The sequence below is a fragment of the Bombina bombina genome, chromosome 1 (genome assembly GCF_027579735.1).
Source record: "Bombina bombina isolate aBomBom1 chromosome 1, aBomBom1.pri, whole genome shotgun sequence".
Taxonomy (NCBI): domain Eukaryota; kingdom Metazoa; phylum Chordata; class Amphibia; order Anura; family Bombinatoridae; genus Bombina; species Bombina bombina.
The window spans coordinates 1,020,765,008-1,020,785,411 of record NC_069499.1 but is presented as its reverse complement, the minus strand read 5'-3'; the positions used below and the strand labels follow the sequence as shown (position 1 = coordinate 1,020,785,411).

At 42.0% G+C, this 20,404-nt stretch overlaps 1 protein-coding gene across 4 annotated transcripts in view; it reads right to left on the bottom strand.

The window, feature by feature from the left end:
- Positions 1-203: 203 nt before the first annotated feature.
- Positions 204-20,404, bottom strand: part of EPB41L1 (erythrocyte membrane protein band 4.1 like 1) — a 418,010-nt gene continuing 397,809 nt past the window's right edge. For 3 of the 4 annotated variants that reach the window (XM_053715999.1, XM_053715935.1, XM_053715962.1), the window contains 5 exons: positions 7,044-7,133; positions 5,476-5,553; positions 5,214-5,294; positions 2,422-2,538; positions 204-1,870 (listed from right to left, as the gene is read on the bottom strand). In XM_053715999.1, coding sequence (XP_053571974.1) covers positions 1,862-1,870; positions 2,422-2,538; positions 5,214-5,294; positions 5,476-5,553; positions 7,044-7,133 — 375 coding nt within the window. In that variant the 3' untranslated portion in view covers positions 204-1,861. The remainder of the gene's footprint in view (positions 1,871-2,421; positions 2,539-5,213; positions 5,295-5,475; positions 5,554-7,043; positions 7,134-20,404) is intronic. The other variant, XM_053715997.1, reaches the window with a different exon arrangement.

The following is a 20,404-nucleotide window of genomic DNA, read 5'->3' as shown; positions in this document are numbered from 1 at the left end:
ATTGGTGGCTGTACTTACATGTCTCGGACACTAAATTGGATCTGATCTGCGAGCATAAGGAGGCAGGAGCTGCAGACCTGTGGGATTTGATCCCAGTCCCACCTGATGTTTCCCCAGATGCAGCAGTATTTTTGTTGAGGACAACTATTAATGTTATGTGCAAACACCTAAGTTCCGAGACAATAAGCACTGAGCATTGCATGTATGTTATAAAGTACTCACAATATTTATTTAGCACTTTATATATCTTCTATTTGATAGGTATCAGATGACATGTTGTAAACGTCCAAGTTCTTTAAAACGCAATTTCCTTATCATAAACAAATCACAGTTATGAAAAAAAAACATGAATTTGATGATGCTGATTTTTGAAAACATTGGAGGTTTCATAAAGAGACGTATTTATTTATAAACAACTGCAGAAGCATTTTGAAGAGTTTAATCTGTTTACTGGTAGACCCTGACTTACCACTTGGTGTAATTTCATATTGCTTATTACACTTAACCCTACAATATCTTCTCTTCTTGCTACATATAACAGTTACTGTTAATGCCTCATATAACTCAATATAACACCCCTAGTAACATGTTATGCTGCTCTTTGTAACTCCTCCTTTTGCTTCAAAAGAACTATAAAACGGATCCTACTGCTTCATATACTAACTCCACCTGTTGATTATGAGGCTTCATACCAAACCACAAAAAAGACTAGCATAGGCTGACCACACTGACTTTGTTTTTATTGGCTATAGATGTCACGGAGCATAGGGTGGTGGGAGGGAAGGGGCAGAGCACAGTATCGCACTAGTTCAGACCTCCCCCTTGTGCGAGATTTAATTCTACTGTTTTCACACACAGCTCAGTTTGTCCCCAACTAGTAAGGGTATCTCCGGGCTCCGCAGCTGGCAATGAGTGGGTTAATACAGCATGACTGTGTACTTGCACTGGTCAAAGATCAGCATTATTTTAACTGCATTGATCTTAGGAGTGGGAAAGCTAAAAAAAAGTTAATAAAGTTAATTATTCAATCCTGCAGGCAAGCTTACTCATTTCCCTGCAGAGTCAATAAATTAAAATGCTATTTCTGCGTATTAGGAATTCACAGTACCATTATTATGTAATAACCACACCATCTCTTTAATGAAGGCTATGAAAATACATTCTACAGGGCTTCAACCGTTTAATCTATTTGCTGTCAAATATGGTTGTGATGCATTTCTGGCAACCAAAGAGTTAAACCGAGCCACAGCATAAGTATGACTATACTGCATTTACTTGAAGGCCTGGTTATTTTAATGTAGAATGACCTGACGCCAGGTTATCAGGGCATACTTAGACAGTCCTGGGTGTCTATCTAATATAGTGACCTCCTGACTGCAAATTATGAGGACAGGCTCAAACATTGATAGGTTTTGTTCTTATGTAGCGTTACCTACTAAATAGATTAAACCAGTTTTTGCTGCTGGAGTGTCCTCAAGAGTAATGAGAGTCAGTGAACCCTCATAATTCAGAGCATGAATTTCCTAACAGTGCAGAAAAAAGTAACCCTGTAGATGCTGCATGCAGTCACGCATTGCCACGCATGCTTTTCTGGAGAGAATAGGAGTGGGGATGACGGGAAGGTGCAGTGTAACCCCCTTTACAAGCCTCTGGCATAATTTACGCTTGTGAGAATGGGACAACAGTATCTCTCTGCTGGAACGCAGTCTCCGTTGGTTACAGATGCCCGCTTCCAAGTGCGGTGGTGTTGCAGCTGGCGTGATATATAGGGGGGATCTGGGGAAGGAGAAGGTGTTCATATTTCAAAGGTATGGGATAGAAGAAGGGAGGCAGATGGAGATTTTCACTTCCAAATCCAAGGTCAAGATTTCTAGGGAAAAAACAAACAAAAAACTTTAGAAATCACATACTGTAAAAGTCCTAAATACCATGGGTAGATTTATGTAGCTGTGAATGCAGCAGTTTCTATAAGTTAAAAAACAGCGGTCTTAAGACCTCTGAGGCGGCGGACAGCAATCATCCCGATCAGGTACTATCGGGATGATTGACACCCCCTGCTAGAGGCCAATTGGCCACGAATCTGCAGGGGGCGTCACAAGCATTTCACAAGAAATGCTTGTGCAAAAATAAATGCAGACAGCTTACGCTGTCGGCATTTAGCGATGTTGGGCGGACATGATTAGCTACAGCGGATCATATCCGCCCGCATCTTAATAAATTGGCCCCCATGTCTCATACACAATGCTACACCAAGATTCAAAAATACGCTGGTACTCTAGTTACTCTAGTCTCTCCAACACCTATGATTTTAAAAGCATCCAATCAACTGAGAATGGAAAAATAACTAAGGAAACTTTAGAGGAAACTCTGTAGAATAATATTTACACTTGGTAAATGATGATGATGAGATCTTCTCCATACCTGAGCACTCTCTCCAGACTCCTCAGGGGAGGGCTCTGTCTCACAATATACCACGGCCTTAGTTACTAGCATATCCGGATGCTGTAACTTTGCTTCTTTTATGGCCAATGCAAGGGCCTGTGTGGTATAAATAAAAAACAGAATGAAGTTAGGTGTAAGAGGTAAGCAACAATTTTCAGCATTGACCTCTTTAGTGTTCTAAGGTTCACTGCCACTGTACAAACAAAAGAAACTAAACTACTGAGGGTGCTATACTGAAATAGTGCATAACAGAATGAAACGTGTTTGACTGTTTTGGGGTATTCTGTGCTTTTTCTAATAGTTTGAAGAATGTCTAACATTTCTGTAATAAATATATATTTTTATCATGCTTGCTGACGGTCAGTATAGCACACTGGGTATGGTACTCTTCTTTACTCTGTTTCACATATTAAAGGGACATTATACACTCATTTTTTCTTTGCATAAATGTTTTGTAGATGATCTATTTATATAGCCCATAAAGTTTTTTTTTTTTTAAATAAATGTATAGTTTTGCTTATTTTTAAATAACATTGCTCTGATTTTCAGACTCCTAACCAAGCCCCAAAGTTTTATGAGAATACCGTCAGCTACCTTCTCCAGCTTGCTCCTGTTTGTGTAAAGGGTCTTTTCATATGCAAAAGAAGGGGGAGGGGGAGTGTCTTATTTCCCACTTGCAGTGGGCTTTCCAACTACCTTTTCAACAGAGCCAAACTGACAGCATCTAAGTAAGTTTTTAAACAGTTTTATACTGGATTTTTATATCAGTATCTGTGCATCTTATTCTTTATAGTAGTGTCTATTACATGCAGTTATAGGAAAATGAGTGTATACTGTCCCTTTAACTTCCAGCAGCACAGCCTGTGTTATAAATAGTGCATCATGGAGCTGCATTGTGGTACTGCACCATTTAATTACAGCGAACAACTGTCTTTATGCTGCGTTTATCTCATGAGTGCCATGTACCTTAAAGGAACATTAAACACTAAATTAATTTCCTGCACCTCCCTCTAATTTGGATGCCACCATTTTGGTACCTAGATTTCACTGCAAGTATCGGAAGGAGAGTTGCTGTATATGTGCAAACACATCAGCCCTGGAGTGCAGTGGAAGTAAGATTTCAACATCGCATTACCCATAACTAGGGAGGAGTGAAATAAACTCAATACTATACTTATAAAAATATTTAAAGGGATAGAAAGGTCAAAAATGAAATGTGCATGGGTGCATTTCAATGTGAAATAGAAGCATTTTTAAATATACTTCCTATAGAAAAAATCCTTCTAGTAAAAGTTTTTTTTTTTACAGCATACGTACATATCCTGTGAGGGCCATGCACACCTTCTCAGAGAGTCAATGGTGACTTTTATGACATAAACTATGGGGCTGATTTACTATTGCCCGAATGGTGCCTAATGCACCTGTTTCCGCGCGAGCCTTCGACGGAAACAGGAGTTAAGAAGCAGAAGTCTTAAGACCGCTGTTCCTTAACTCATCCGCTGCCTCTGAGGCTGCGGACATCAATCCGCCCGATCATGTACGATCGGGTTGATTGACACCCCCTGTTAGAGGCAGATTGGCCGCAAAATCTGCAGGGGGCAGCATTGCACAAGCAGTTCACCAGAACTGCTCGTGCAATGTTAAATGCAGACAGCGTATGCTGTCGGCATTCAGCAATGTCTGGCGGACATGATGACTTTGATAAATCGTCCTCTATGTCTTCACAGACACAATACCCACCATCTTCAGCTCTCTGAGCTTGAATACTGGTGTAAGCAAAAGAGAGAGAGGTTGGTTATAACTCCTGTATAGTGCAAATGTACATATGTAGCATAACAGCTAACAGAGTTGTTCCCGGGACTTACGACAGTAAACCACACTCAACCCTTATGTAAAAATGCTGAAGATACCGCCATCTTGGGAACTCTTTTCAACTTCCGGGCAACTGTGTCGCAACAGACCGAGGACTTTCTCGGTGAGCAAGGCGCTCCTACCGTCCGGAGTATTCTCCTGCCAGATACAATGGCGTGGCCCTCGGCTCCAGGCTCAGCTCCGCTTGGCTTGTGGGCGTTAACGTCAGGAGTGACGCGTTACAGACCTCTGTGAAGGGGGCGGGGTTATCTTCACCCAGGGTTACAACTTCCCAATAGGAACAGCAGGATCCATGGCTGGTGTAATTAGATAGAAAAAACACAAAGAAGGATCCAGGATGGAGAATATAAAATCGTAATTTATTGGCAAAAGAGTTAAAAAGCCAACATGGGCTAGAGGCAGTGCAAAAACAAAGATAAAAAAGTGCATAAGCGTGACACCAACGGCTTACATGTTTCGGCACTCAGCCGTAAACATAGCCCTGAGCCTCATGTAAGCCGTTGGTGTCACTCTTATGCACCGTTTGTCTTTGTTTTTGCACTGCCTCTAGCCCATGTTGGCTTTTTAACTTTTTTGCCAATAAATTACAATTTTATATTCTCCATCCTGGATCCTTCTTTGTGTTTTTTCTATCTTGAATACTGGTGAACAGACTTCAAAGGATATGTGCGTATGCAATGGAAATATATTGCAAAGATGCTTCTATTTCAAATTGAAATGTAGTTATGAACTTTTCAATTTTGACCTTTCTATTCCTTTAAGGTAAGGTACTTTGTTCTACTCTATATTATGTTCCAATATTCAGCAATAATCCAGCAGCAGTCTATGTTGTTAACTGCAGAGGTACTAACTAATCAAGGACAGGATGATCTGCACAGTGTGAAATGCTTTGCAGTTACCTGCTCCTGATCAACATCTTCGTCTCCAGTAATAATTATCCGTTTCTCTATTCGGGTCTCAGAGAATCCGCCTTTCACAGTCTGCACAAGAAAGTAACACGAGGGTTTAATTAAGTGAGTGGTAAGAATGGGCTGAGAAGAGTGTGAAGGAGATTATATTGTATAGCAGAGCAAAGAAATAAATGGAGAAAACAAGATGGATACAGTGAGCTTAGGGGCAACAGTAATTGCAGTATTATGGGACTTTTACATCTTCCCACACCTTGGTTACGTGTGTTGTTGTGGAGGAGGATAACGTCTCTGCTGTGGCAGTGTGGGTGACATTTGCCGTGGGCACAACCTGAAAAAAGGAGTTGCAGGGATATAAAAATGAAAACTGAATCTCCATAAAATGTTAAACTAAAGGAACAGTAAACACCTTGAGATTTTAATATAAAAGGTTTAATTAGGAGTATTATTTAATTATTAATTGTGCACCCTTTTCTTGTAATTTAGCTCTGAAAATGATGGCTTTTCTAATTCTCAGAAAAAAAGCACACTGCAGAAATCTCAAGGTCAACCCTGGTACATATATGTACCTAATTGGCTTAGATAGGAATATGACCGGGCTAGTCTTTTCAGTCCCGATTGGCTCCACCAAATGAGGCAAGTGGTGGGTGGAGTTTGGATATTAAAAACATTATTCTATATCAGCCAACAAAAGTGTCTTACAAGGTATTTACTGTCCCTTTAAATTAAGGAAAACAGAACATTAAAATACACATTATTTTACCTGCTTTTACTGTAAAATACCTCTGTATATTGTGCTACTTCTACTTCTTCTAGAGGGTGGAGTACCAACATTATTATTAGGTATGACATTTTCACACCTTGCAACATTCTAAACAGTAATTGGTAGTTCACAGCAGAAGCTTATAGTAATCTGTTCTTAAAGGGACAGTGAAGTCGAAAAAAACAACAACTGTTTTTCACCACTAGAGGGCATTAGTTCATGTGTTTCATATTGATAACATTGAGCTCATGCATGTGAATTTACCGAGTAATGAACACTGATTGGCTAAAATGCAAGTCTGTCAAAAGAACTGAAATAAGGGGGCAGTCTGCAGAGGTTTAGATACAAGGTAATAACAGAGGTATAACCCGATTATTATAACTCTGTTGGTTATGCAAAACTGGCCAATGGGTAATTAAGGGATTATCTATCTTTTAAAACAACAAACATACTGGAGTTGACTTTCCCTTTAACTGGCCAGAAACATGTATTCCACCAATATGTTTTACAGGGTCTATCTCTGAACTGCTCTTGATTTGTAAACCCCTTTAAAGGGATACTAAACCCAATTTTTTTCTTTCATGAATCAGATAGATCATGCAATTTTAAGCAACTTTCTAATTTACTCCTATTATCATTTTTTCTTTGTTCTCTTGCTATCTTTATTTGAAAAAGAAGGCATCTAAGCTTAGGAGCCAGCCAATTTTTGGTTCAGCACCCTAGACAGTACTTGTTTAATGGTGGGTGCATTTAGCCACCAATCAGCAAGCACAACCCAGGTTGTGAACCAAAAATGGGCCGGCTTCTAAATTTCTATTCTTGTTTTTCAAATAAAGATAGCAAGAAAATAAAGAAAAATTTATAATAGGAGTAAATTAGAAAGTTGCTTAAAACTGCATGCTCTATCTGAATTATGAAAGATAAAATTTGTGTTCAGTGCCCCTTTAACAAAGCAATGGTATAAACTAGACATATTTCATGAATAGGCTGTCATGCTTAATAATGTAAAGTAAAGTGTTCAGTGGGCACAAGATATAAAACAGCAAATAGACACTCACTGGAATACGTGTGGCTTCTGATAGCACCGGGGGAGCCTCACTGGATGATATTTTTTGTGTTAGTGCTGTATCAGCTTTATTTTCCTCAACCTGGTGAAAAAGGGGTGAGAGCACAGCATTTATTGGCAAAAAAAAACATAAATCATGCTTACTTGGTAATTTCATTTCCATCTGTGGGAGGAGAGTCCACTACTTCATTCATTACTTGTGGGAATTAGGAACCGGGCCACCAGGAGGAGGCAAAGACACCCCAGCCAAAGGCTTAAATACCTCCCCCACTCCCCTCATCTCCCAGTCATTCTGCCAAGGGAACAATGAACAGTATGAGAAATATCAGGGTATAAATGGTGCCAGAAGATAATATTAATTTTAGGTCCGCCCACCGGAGCAAACGGGCGGGAGAAGTGGACTCTCCTCCCACAGATGGAAATGAAATTATCAGGTAAGCATAATTTATGTTTTCCATCTTAATGGGAGGAGAGTCCACTGGTTCATTCATTACTTGTGGGAACAAATACCCATGCTCTAGAGGACACTGAATGAAAAAAATGGGAGGGTAAAAGGGGGCGGACCCTATACTGAGGGCACCCCAGCCTGCAGAACTTTTCTCCCAAAAGCTGCTTCTGCCGAAGCAAAAACATCAAATTTGTAAAATGTTGCAAAAGTATGTAAAGAGGACCAAGTAGCCGCCTTACAAATCTGCTCCATAAAAGCTTTGTTTTTAAAGGCCCAAGAAGAGGCCACAGCCCTAGTTGAATGAGCTGTAATCCTCAGAGGAGGCTTATGTCCCGCTGTCTCAATGCGAAGGACACTCCTCAGCCAAAAAGATAAGGAAGTCGAAGAGGCCCTCTGACCCCTACGCTTCCCGGAAAGAGAACAAACAGAAGTTTGTCTAAATTCCTACATGGTCTGAAGATAGGACTTCAAGGCACAAACCACATCCAGAACTACGTTGAAAGGAACCACAATCCCTTGATTGATGTTGCGAATTGACACAACCTTAGGAAGAAGACCTAACTTGGTTCGTAGAACAGCCTTATCAGCATGGAAAGCCAGATAAGGAGGGACGCATTGCAAGGCAGTAATCACAAATATTCTGCGCGCAGATGCAATAGCCCGTAGAAAGGAACCTTCCAAGACAATAATTTAATGTCTACATCATGCATAGGCTCCAACGGAGCCCGCGTGAAACCTAAAGAACAAGATTTAAACTCCAAGGAGGAGCAATAGATCTAAACACAGGACTGATCCTAGCAGAGCCTTAACAAATGACTGCACATCAGGAAGCTCAGCGAATCTCTTGTGCAGTAACTCAGACAGGGCCGAAATCTGTCCCGTCAGGGGACTTGCAGAAAGCCCTTCTCCAGTTCATCCTGGAGACCAGTCTGAGTAGGTCCCCCACAACTTATGATAGATACAATGAGCAACCAGCTACGAGCTTGAATGAGAGTAAAAATAACACTCTCAGAAACCCTCTCTTGGCTAGGACTAAGCGTTCAATCTCCACGTAGTCAGCCTCAGAGATCTAGACATAGATGAGCAAAGAGACCTTGGTCAGCAGATCCCTGAGACAAGGTAACTTCTACAGAGGAGATAACGATATCCCCACTAGTCCGCGAACCATATCCTTCGCAGCCAAGACGGAGCAATCAGTAGCACTGACGCCTGCTTGATTTGAGCCACTACACTAGGAAGTAGTGGTAACGGCCGTAAAAGATAAATTAGATTAAACCTCCAAGGCCCCGCTAATGCATCTGTTAGTTTCGCCTGATGATCCCTGTACCTCGACCCATATCTGGGTAACTTGGTAATGAGACGTCATACAATCTTCCTCTTGCAAATTTCCGCAAACACTTGGGATGGGGAGACCAATCCCCCGGATTAAAGTATTGTCTGCTGAGGAAATCCGCTTCCCAGTTGTCCACACCCGGAATGTGGATCGCTGACAGCAAACAAATGTGGGTCTCCGCCCACTCCAGAATCTGAGATACTTCCCTCACAGCTAGGGAGCTTCTCATTCCCCCCTGATGGTTGATGTAAGCCACCGAGGATATATTGCTTGATTGGAATTTGATAAACTGGGACAAACCCAGCAGAGGCCCAGCCTTCAGAGCGTTGTATATTGCCCGAAGATCCAAATGCAATCGGGAAGGAGCTTTTCCTTCTGAGTCCATAGGCCCTGTGCCTTTCTGGCACCCCAAACAGCTCCGCCTCCTGACAGACTCGCAACCGTAGTCATAATCACCCAGGATGGTCTTGAGATGGAAATCCCTTGGGACAAATAATCCACTCAAAAACACCAGAGAGCGATTCTCTCAATCTGTTGTCCAGAGAATCTGTTGAGAAAAATCTAAATAATCGCCGTTCCACTGCTTCAGCGTGCGCAGTTGCCACAGTCTGAGGTAAAACCTGGCAAAGGAAATGATGTCCATGCTGGACACCATGAGACCAATCACCTCCATACACCGAGCCACAGATGGCCTTAAGTAAGTCTGGAAGGCAAGACATGTTGAAGCTAGTCTGCAACGTCTCTGGTCTGTTAGACATTTCTCATGTCTATGGAGACAATTATAGTACTCAGGAATTCCACCCTTGTACTCGATACAAGAAAAGGAAATTTATGCTTACCTGATAAATTTATTTCTTTTACGATATGACGAGTCCACGGATTTCATCCTTACATATGGGATATCGCCTCCTGGTCAGCAGGAGGAGGCAAAGAGCTCCACAGCAGAGCTGCATAAATAGCTCCTCCCTTCCCCCCCCCAACCCAGTCATTCGACCGAAGTTAGGAAGAGAAAGGAAAAGCCAAGGAGCAGAGGTGACTGAAGTTTAACAAAAATAAAAACCTGTCTTTATAGAACGACAGGGAGGGCCGTGGACTTGTCATATCATAAAAGAAATAAATTTATCAGGTAAGCATAAATTTCCTTTTCTTTTACAAGATATGACGAGTCCACGGATTTCATCCTTACTTATGGGATACAATACCAAAGCTATAGGACACGGATGAAAGGGAGGGACAAGACAGGAACCTAAACGGAAGGCACCACTGCTTGAAGAACCTTTCTCCCCAAAACAGCCTCAGACGAGGCAAAAGTATCAAATTTGTAGAATTTTGAAAAAGTGTGAAGAGACGACCAAGTTGCAGCCTTGCAAATCTGTTCAACAGAAGCATCATTTTTAAATGCCCATGAGGAAGCCACAGTCCTAGTGGAATGAGCCGTAATTCGTTCTGGAGGCTGCTGTCCAGCAGTCTCATAAGCAACACGGATGATACTCTTCAGCCAAAAAGAAAGAGAGGTAGCCGTAGCTTTCTGACCCCTACGTTTCCAAGCAAACACAACAAATAATGAAGATGTTTGACGAAATTCCTTAGTCGCCTGCAAGTAGAACTTCAAGGCACGGACTACGTCCAAATTAATTAACAGACGCTCCTTCTTAGAAAAAGGGTTAGGACACAAGGAAGGAACAACAATTTCCTGATTAATATTCTTGTTAGAAACAACCTTAGGAAGAAAACCAGGTTTTGTACGTAACACCACCTTATCAGAATGGAAAATAAGATAAGGAGAATCACATTGCAATGCCGAAAGCTCAGAAACTCTGCGAGCAGAAGAAATAGCAACCAAAAATAAAACTTTCCAAGATAATAACTTAATATCTATGGAATGCATAGGTTCAAACTGAACCCCTTGAAGAACATTAAGAACTAAATTCAAACTCCAAGCAGGAGCAATTGGTCTATACACAGGTCTGATTCTAGTCAGGGCCTGACAAAAAGATTGAACATCTGGAACATCTGCCAGACGCTTATGTAGCAAAATAGACAAAGCAGAAATCTGTCCCTTTAAGGAACTTGCTGACAACCCTTTCTCCAATCCTTCTTGAAAAAAAGATAAAATCTTGGGAATCCTAACCCTACTCCATGAGTAGCCCTTGGATTCGCACCAATAAAGATATTTACGCCATATCTTATGGTAAATCTTTCTAGTAACAGGCTTGCGTGCCTGAATCAAGGTATCAATGACAGCATCAGAGAACCCCCGCTTAGATAAAATCAAGCGTTCAATCTCCAAGCAGTCAGCTGCAGAGAAATTAGATTCGGATGATGGAAGGGTCCCTGAATGAGAAGGCCCTGCCTCAATGGAACCTTGCACGGTGGCAGAGATGACATCAGATCGGCATACCAAGTCCTGCGAGGCCATGCAGGAGCGATGAGAATCATCGAAGCCCTCTCCTGTTTGACTCGAGCAATCCCCCAGGGAAGGAGAGCAAATGGAGGGAACACATAAACTAGGTTGAACGACCAAGGTGCTGTCAAGGCATTTATCAATTCGGCCTGAGGATCCCTGGACCTGGATCCGTATCTCAGGAGCTTGGCATTCTGACGAGACGCCATGAGATCCAGCTCCGGCCTGCCCCATCTGATAATCAGGGTGGCAAAAATCTCAGGGTGGAGTTCCCACTCCCCCGGATGAAACGTCTGTCTGCTCAAAAAATCTGCTTCCCAGTTGTCTACTCTTGGGATGTAGATTGCTGACAGATAACAAGAGTGAGCCTCCGCCCACCAAATTATCTTGGTGTAAGGAACACCGGTTCTCTCATACTGTCCCTTTAAGAGCACTCCTCCTCTTCACTATAAATTAGCATAACATGCATAGTTAGTTGCTGGATTATTGAAGCAGACTACTCTACTAGAAGCTTCGTTACTACTAGCCATCTAACTTGGATATCTCCACTGTCATATTCAGCAAACTTTTACCTTTTCCTTCAACACAGTTTATTCCGGTCAGCTCCTGCTCTCACACCTTGGGACACAGACGCCGGAGCTGCGGTTACGTCATCAGCTACCGCCCGCTCCTGTCAGCAGCGTCTCTCTCCCCTTGAGAAGCGGTTGATGCGGATTGCCGTTAAGTGTTACATACCAGCTGCAACAAACCTCCGGTAACACTGACTGTTTCCATTTCACCTAAGAAAGGTATGAACTTTGTATCCCATAACTTGAGCCACTAATAACCGCTCTGAACTCCTAGCATTCCGGAGTACAGCGGGTTAATCTGTGGCAATACTAATTCAATTTGTTAACTTAGGAAACTCCTATTTCGGGTTAGCATTTTGAAACATCACATCATTTAATTCTAAATAAAATACTTTATTACTATTTTTCCAAGTACCAATCTGACACATCTTGTAAATTTATCAAGAGCTGAAATTGAGACATTACATAATAATCCAGCCAGAAAAAGTTACAGCTCATATCAACCTGTTTAAGGTTATATTATAAAAAACTATTATTTTGTGTTGTTACTTCATCATGGAAATGGAGCCTACCACTATGGCTGACCACATAAAAAGTTTGTCTGATAGGGTCGACCTTTTATCTAACTCATTCAGAGAATTACAACTGGAGAACCAGGCCCTAAAAGCCTGTCTTAGGGAGACATTATCTGCCAAATCTCCTGCTACTGAACAATCTCCTGAACCAGCTGTTTCAACTCCAGAAAGGTTCTCTGGTAATAGGGCTCAGTTTAGGGAATTCAGAAATTCATGTTTACTCATGTTTCAGCTGAAACCCAAGACTTACGCCACAGAAAGAACCAGAGTACTAACGGTGATCTCATATCTAAGAGGAGAACCAAGGGCATGGGCAGATGCTTTTTTTGAATCCGAAGATCCTATCTTGGGATCCTTAGAAGCATTTTTTTCTGAGATGTCTACTCTGTATGAGGATCCATATAAACAGATATCTTCAGAAAATAATTTGAGAGCTTTAAAACAGTCAAAAAACCCTGTTGAAACTTACATTACACAATTCAAGATCTATGCAAGAGATGCTATGTGGAATGAGATTTCTCTCAAAAATCAATTTCGTTTAGGTTTAAGTGAGGAACTTAAAGACGAAATCTCCCGTATAGGAATACCTGAGACTTTGGAGGAATTCTATACAGTTGTTATCTCCATTGATCGACGTCTTAGAGAGAGACGCAGTGAAAGAATTGGTATTGCAAAGAGGCCTTCTATCTCACCTACCACTTCTACAAAGGACTTACCACAACCCATGGAGATAGGGTTCATAAAGGGCCCTCTATCTGCTCAGGAAAAAACCAGAAGGAAGACGTTGAACCTATGCCTATACTGTGCATCACCCAAACATGAGGTAAAAGACTGCCCCCAATTGGCAAAACAGAAAATAGGTAAGATAAAAAACCATCAACTTAATTTCTTTTCTAAACTTGTTTCTGCCACATACCTCACTATTCCTGTCAATTTACAGTGGGACTCCTGCAAGATCCAGACAACAGCGTTAATTGACACCGGATCCTGTGGAAACTTCGTTGACATGAATTTTGTGTTTAAAAATAAAATACCTATAATTTCAAAGCAAACACCTGTCTCTGTTAAAGTTATTGACGGTAGCATACTTTCAAGTGGGCCACTTACTCACCAGACAATTCCCTTGACTTTACACTTAGAGAACCATAAAACTGACATGATATCACTTGATGTTATATCTTCCCCCATGTTCAAGGTTATCCTAGGAATAAATTGGTTAAGGGCTCACAAACCACATATAGATTGGGCTCACCTAACCATATCTTTTCCCAAGGAAATAGATAAAACACAAATGACAGACAGCTCTATCCTCCTCAGTGTGATTAATAGTGAACAATCTATTCCTCAACATTATCAGGAATTTAAAGATGTTTTTGATAAGACCGAAGCAGAAAGTCTTCCTCCACATAGGGCATACGATTGCCCCATAGATCTCCTTCCTGGGGTGTCCATACCCTTTGGTCACTTATATCCACTGTCTAAACCCGAATTAGAGCACCTAAAGGTGTACATTGACGATAACCTTAAAAAGGGGTTCATAAGACCCAGTACCTCCCCCGCTGGTGCGGGAATATTTTTTGTGACCAATAAGGACGGTACACTCAGGCCTATAATAGACTATAGGGAGTTAAACAAGCGCACTAGGAAAAACAGATATCCCCTTCCATTAATCCCGGAATTAATGGAAAGATTACGCGGTTCCTCGTACTTCACAAAGTTGGATCTCAGAGGAGCCTATAATCTGATAAGAATAAGAGCTGGGGACGAATGGCTTACAGCATTTAGGACTAGATATGGTCTTTATGAGTATACTGTAATGCCATTCGGACTGTGTAACGCCCCAGCTACATTTCAATGTTTCATAAATGACATCTTCAGGGATATACTTGACGTGTACGTTATAGTCTATTTAGATGAGATCCTAATTTACTCTTCTGATTTGACCCAACACAGAATTCATGTCAAGGAAGTTTTGCTCAGGTTAAGACAAAATAAATTATACGCTAAGCCTGAGAAATGCATATTTGAAGCAAAAAACATATATATATTATAACATCACTGAGCAAGGTATCTCTATGGACAACAAAAAGATTAGTGCTATATTAGACTGGCCAACTCCTTCCTCCAGAAAGGACGTACAACGTTTCCTTGGATTCTCTAACTTTTATAGGAAGTTTATTCCTGGATTCGCTGCTATTTGCAAACCTCTCACGGATCTCACTAAACAGCATCTTAAATTCTCATGGACACTCCAAGCTCAAGAGGCCTTCGACTTCTTAAAACAAAAGTTTTCTTCAGAACCTATCCTGAGGTATCCTGATCTAACTCACCAGTTTGTTTTGGAGGTTGATGCCTCGGATTATGCTATTGGAGCAATCCTTTCACAAAGGCCCTCTTGTAAGGAATCTCTCCATCCCGTTGCATACTATTCCAGAGTCCTCCAACCGGCAGAGAGGAATTACCCAGTGGGAGAAAAGGAGTTATTGGCCATTAAATGTTCATTTGATCACTGGCGACATCTCCTGGAGGGTGCAGAACATCCAATAATCATATTTACCGACCACAAGAACTTGCAATACCTTCAAACTAATAAGACTCTCTCCTCAAGACAATTGAGATGGAGTCTCTATTTTTCTAGATTTCGTTTTACCATCTGTTATAGGCCAGGTGATAAAAATGGAAAAGCTGATGCCCTCTCTCGACTGCCCATCAATCTAAATCCAGATTATCCGCCTACTACTGTTGTTCCACAAGAGTGTTTCGTTGGGTTAACTGCGTCTCAGATCAAAGATGATCAGAATCTCAGCACTGATATTAACCTAGACGATCTCACATTACACACCGATGGATTGTATTACAGGCAGAACAAACTATTCATACCTGTTAACCTTCGCCAATCTTTATTAAAGCAAGTACACGACTCACCCTTAGCAGGACATAGGGGTGTGGGAAAAACCATGGAACTTCTCACTCGATTCTACTGGTGGCCAAGACTCAGACAATCCGTACGTAGCTATATATCCAACTGTGAAACATGTGCCACCTCCAAACATGCGAAACAGCGACCCTTTGGCTTCCTACAACCAGTATCAGTACCGGATAAACCCTGGGAGAAAGTTTCCATGGACTTTATTGTAGATCTTCCTAGATCCAATGGATTTAATACCATCTTTGTCATCACGGACCTCTTCTCCAAAATGGCTCCTTTTGTTCCGACATCTGCTTTACCTACCTCTAAAATCACTGCTGATCTATTCCTTAAAGAAATCATTCGCTTACATGGTATCCCGAAGGTTGTGATAAGCGATCGAGGGTCACAGTTTACATCCAGATTTTGGAAGAATCTCTGCAAATCACTTCATATGGAACAATCCCTCACGACTTCTTTCCACCCACAGTCAAATGGACTAACTGAAAGAGTGAACCAAAGCATTGAACAGTTCTTACGCTGTTATTGCTCTCAAGAACAGCATACCTGGGCTGATTATATTCATTTAGCTGAATTTTCTTATAACAACCATGTGAATTCCTCAACTAAGTTCACTCCTTTCTTTATTAATTATGGCTTGCATCCCCGAGCAGACTTTTTGCCCAGGATCGACACACCTTGCCCTCAGGTAAATGACACGGTGAATGACATCTCCCAAATTTTCTCCTCAGTAAAGAAGCACATTCTTGATTCCCAAACCACTCAAAGTAATTACTACAACTTGAGGCGCAGACCTGGACCAACCTACACAGTTGGTCAACGTGTTTGGTTGTCCACTAAGAATTTAAAATTGCACTACCCATCTAAAAAACTTGGACGTACTTTCATTGGCCCGTTCCTTATTTCCTCAATCTCGAATCCTCTCACCGTTACCTTGGATCTTCCACCATCACTTAAGGTACACCCGACTTTTCATATTTCTCTGGTGAAACCTTGTAATCCGGATGTACCCCTGCTCTCTCATCTCCCGGGTGTTTCAGCACCAACTGACCAGGAAGAATTCCAGGTTCATAGTATTGTAGACTCCAGACTTGATCGTGGACAGCTGTTTTACCTTGTCCGTTGGCTGGGTTTTGGTCAGGAAGAGGACTCATGGGAACCTGTCTCAAATCTTTCTGCGCCCCGATTGATCTCTCAGTTCCATCGGAGGCATCCGGACAGACCTCGTCCTTGAAACCTCGCTGTGGTTTCCTTGGGGGGGGGACTATGTAAGGAACACCGGTTCTCTCATACTGTCCCTTTAAGAGCACTCCTCCTCTTCACTATAAATTAGCATAACATGCATAGTTAGTTGCTGGATTATTGAAGCAGACTACTCTACTAGAAGCTTCGTTACTACTAGCCATCTAACTTGGATATCTCCACTGTCATATTCAGCAAACTTTTACCTTTTCCTTCAACACAGTTTATTCCGGTCAGCTCCTGCTCTCACACCTTGGGACACAGACGCCGGAGCTGCGGTTACGTCATCAGCTACCGCCCGTTCCTGTCAGCAGCGTCTCTCTCCCCTTGAGAAGCGGTTGATGCGGATTGCCGTTAAGTGTTACATACCAGCTGCAACAAACCTCCGGTAACACTGACTGTTTCCATTTCACCTAAGAAAGGTATGAACTTTGTATCCCATAACTTGAGCCACTAATAACCGCTCTGAACTCCTAGCATTCCGGAGTACAGCGGCGGGTTAATCTGTGGCAATACTAATTCAATTTGTTAACTTAGGAAACTCCTATTTCGGGTTAGCATTTTGAAACATCAAATCATTTAATTCTAAATAAAATACTTTATTACTATTTTTCCAAGTACCAATCTGACACATCTTGTAAATTTATCAAGAGCTGAAATTGAGACATTACACTTGGATACTTCTGTCATCGCCAAGGAACTCCTTGTTCCTCCCTGATGATTGATGTAAGCCACAGTTGTGATGTTGTCCGACTGAAATCGGATGAACTTTGTCGAAGCCAACTGAGGCCAAGCCTGAAGAGCATTGAATATTGCCCTCAACTCCAGAATATTGATTGGAAGTAGAGACTCTGACCGAGTCCACACACCCTGAGCCTTCAGGGAATTCCAGACTGCACCCCATCCTAGTAGACTGGCGTTCGTTGTCACTATCACCCATGAGGGTCTGCGGAAGCACGTCCCTTGGGACAGATGATCCTGTGACAACCACTAAAGAAGAGAGTCTCTTGTCTCCTGATCCAGATCTATCTGAGGAGACAAATCTGCATAATCTCCATTCCACTGCCTGAGCATGCTCAGTTGTAGAGGTCTGAGATGAAAACGAGCAAACAGAATGATGTCCATTGCTGCCACCATAAATCCGATAACCTCCATGCACTGAGCCACTGATGGCCGAGGATTGGACTGAAGAGCTCGTCAAGTATTCAGAATCTTTAACTTTCTGACCTCAGTCAAGAAAATTTTCATGGATATAGAGTCTATTAGAGTTCTTAGGAAAGGAACCCTTGTCTGTGGAATTAGTGAACTCTTTTCTAGATTCACTTTCCACCTGTGAGTCCTTAGAAAGGACAGAACCATGTCGGTATGAGACTTTGTCAGTTGATAAGACGACGCCTGGATTAGAATATCGTCCAGATAAGTCACCACTGCAATGCCCCGCGGTCTGAGAACCGCTAGCAGAGACCCTAGAACCTTCGTGAAGATCCTGGGTGCCGTGGCCAGCCCGAAAGGAAAAGTCACAAACTGAAAATGTTTGTCCAGAAAGGCAAACCTTAGGAACTGGTGATGATCTTTGTGGATAGGAATATGAAGATATGCATCCTTTAAATCCACGCTAGTCATATATTGACCCTCCTGGATCAATGGAACAATTGTCCGAATAGTCTCCATCTTGAATGATGGAACTCTGAGAAACTTGTTTAGACTCTTGAGATCTAAAATGGGTCGGAACATTCCCTCTTTTTTGGGAACTACAAAAAGATTTGAGTAAAAGCCCTGCCCCTGTTCCTGTATTGGAACGGGACAAATTACTCCCTCTGGTGGAGAGGTCTTCTACAAAACGTAAGAACGCCTCTCTTTTCATCTGGTCTACAGACAATCGTGAAAGAAGAAACCTTCCCCTTGGGGAGGAATTTTTGAACTCCAACTGATACCCTTGAGACACGATTTTCTAGTGTCCATGGATCCTGAACGTCTCTCATCCAAGCCTGGACAAAGAGAGAAAGTATTATTAGATCCCGGATCGGGGGCTGCCCCTTCATGCTGTCTTGGGAGCAGCAGCGGGCTTCTTGGGTTGTTTACCCTTGTTCCAAGCCTGGTTGGGTCTCCAGACGGACTTGGCTTGTGCAAAATTCCCTTCCTGTTTAGCGGAAGAGGAAGAGGGGACTCCCTTGAAATTTCGAAAGGAACGAAAATTACTCTGTCTACCCCTCTGCTTAGGTGTTTTATCCTGAGGTAGGAGGTGACCCTTACCTCCCGTAATGTCAGAAATAATCTCTTTCAAGTCAGGCCCAAATAGGGTCTTACCCTTGAAAGGAATAGCCAAAAGTTTGGATTTAGAGGACACATCCACAGACCAAGATTTTAACCATAAGGCTCTGCGTGCTAGAATGGAAAATCTGCATTCTTAGCCCTTAGATCTGAAAGGCGGCATCCGTAACAAAAGAATTATCCATCTTAAGGGCCTTAATCCTATCCATAATTTCCTATAAAGAAGTCTAAGTCTTAAGAGACTCTTCTAAGGCGTCAAACCAAAAGGCAGCCGCAGCTGTGACTGGTACAATGCAGGCCGTCAGTTGTAATAGAAACCCTTGATGAACAAATAGCTTTTTTAGAAGACCCTCCAACTTTTTATCCTTATCTTTGAAAGCACAACTGTCCTCAATAGGGATAGTCGTACGCTTAGCCAGGGTAGAAATAGCTCCCTCCACCTTAGGGATCGTTTGCCAAGAGTCCCGAACGGTGTCAAGTATAGGGTACATTTTCTTAAACATAGAGGAAGGTGAGAACGGGATACCCGGTCTTTCCCATTCCCTAGTAATAATTTCCGAAATTCTCTTAGGAACTGGAAAAATGTCAGAATAAGATGGAACCTCTAAATACTTGTCCATCTTACACAATTCCTCTGGAGGGTCCACAATAGAGTCACAGTCGTCCAGAGTCATTAAAACCTCCCGTAGTAACAGGCAGAGGTGTTCAAGTTTAAATCTGAAAGACATTACTTTCGAATCTGTCTGAGGTAAAGCCCTCCCTGAGTCAGACAGTTCCCCCTCAGACAGGGCCTCCCTACCCCCCAAATCAGAGCCCTGGGAGGGTATATCGGAGATAGCCATCAGAGCATCAGCAGTCGCAGGGACCCCATGGGCCTCTGCCCTACTGCGTTTACCTTGAAAAACTGGTAATTTAGATAAAACTTCTGAAAGAGTGGATGACATAACTGCAGCCATATCTTGCAGAGTAAATGAAGCAGACGCAGTGGAAGAAAACTGCGTCTGCTTGAGTGGGCGTTAAAGGCTGTGACGCTGGGGAAGAAAGTTGCAGCATATCCTGAATTTCCTCAGGTTGAACACATTCATTAGAACTATCTTTATTAAAAAAAAATATCTTTTCTTTGCACTGTAAAGCTTTTTCAATACATGCGGGACAAAGTGTAACTGGGAGTTCCACAATGGCATCTAAACATATAGGACATGTGCTTTGCTCCATGTCCTCCATGATATACAAAAAGGCAATAGCAAACTTGGATTACATCTCTAAAATATTGCTAATCCAATTTAACTTACTGTGTCTTTAAAAGCCACCCACTGTAAAAAACGTTCTCTTTTATTTTATATAAGGAACTAGACAGAGATAGGCTTCTTCTTAAGTATAGCTAACTCTATAACGTAGCTTTAAGATAATTAGACACAGGGAAACAGTTTATGACCTTTGTATGTAAAAAAGTAAAATACAGTCACCCTGCCGTAGCTCCGTTGCGGCTCCTACCTGCCTCCACGCTCTCAACTAAAATCTCTTGTCCGGAGCACCTAAGATCGCTTGTGATGATATGTGACAAGCGGACCTAGGAACTGAT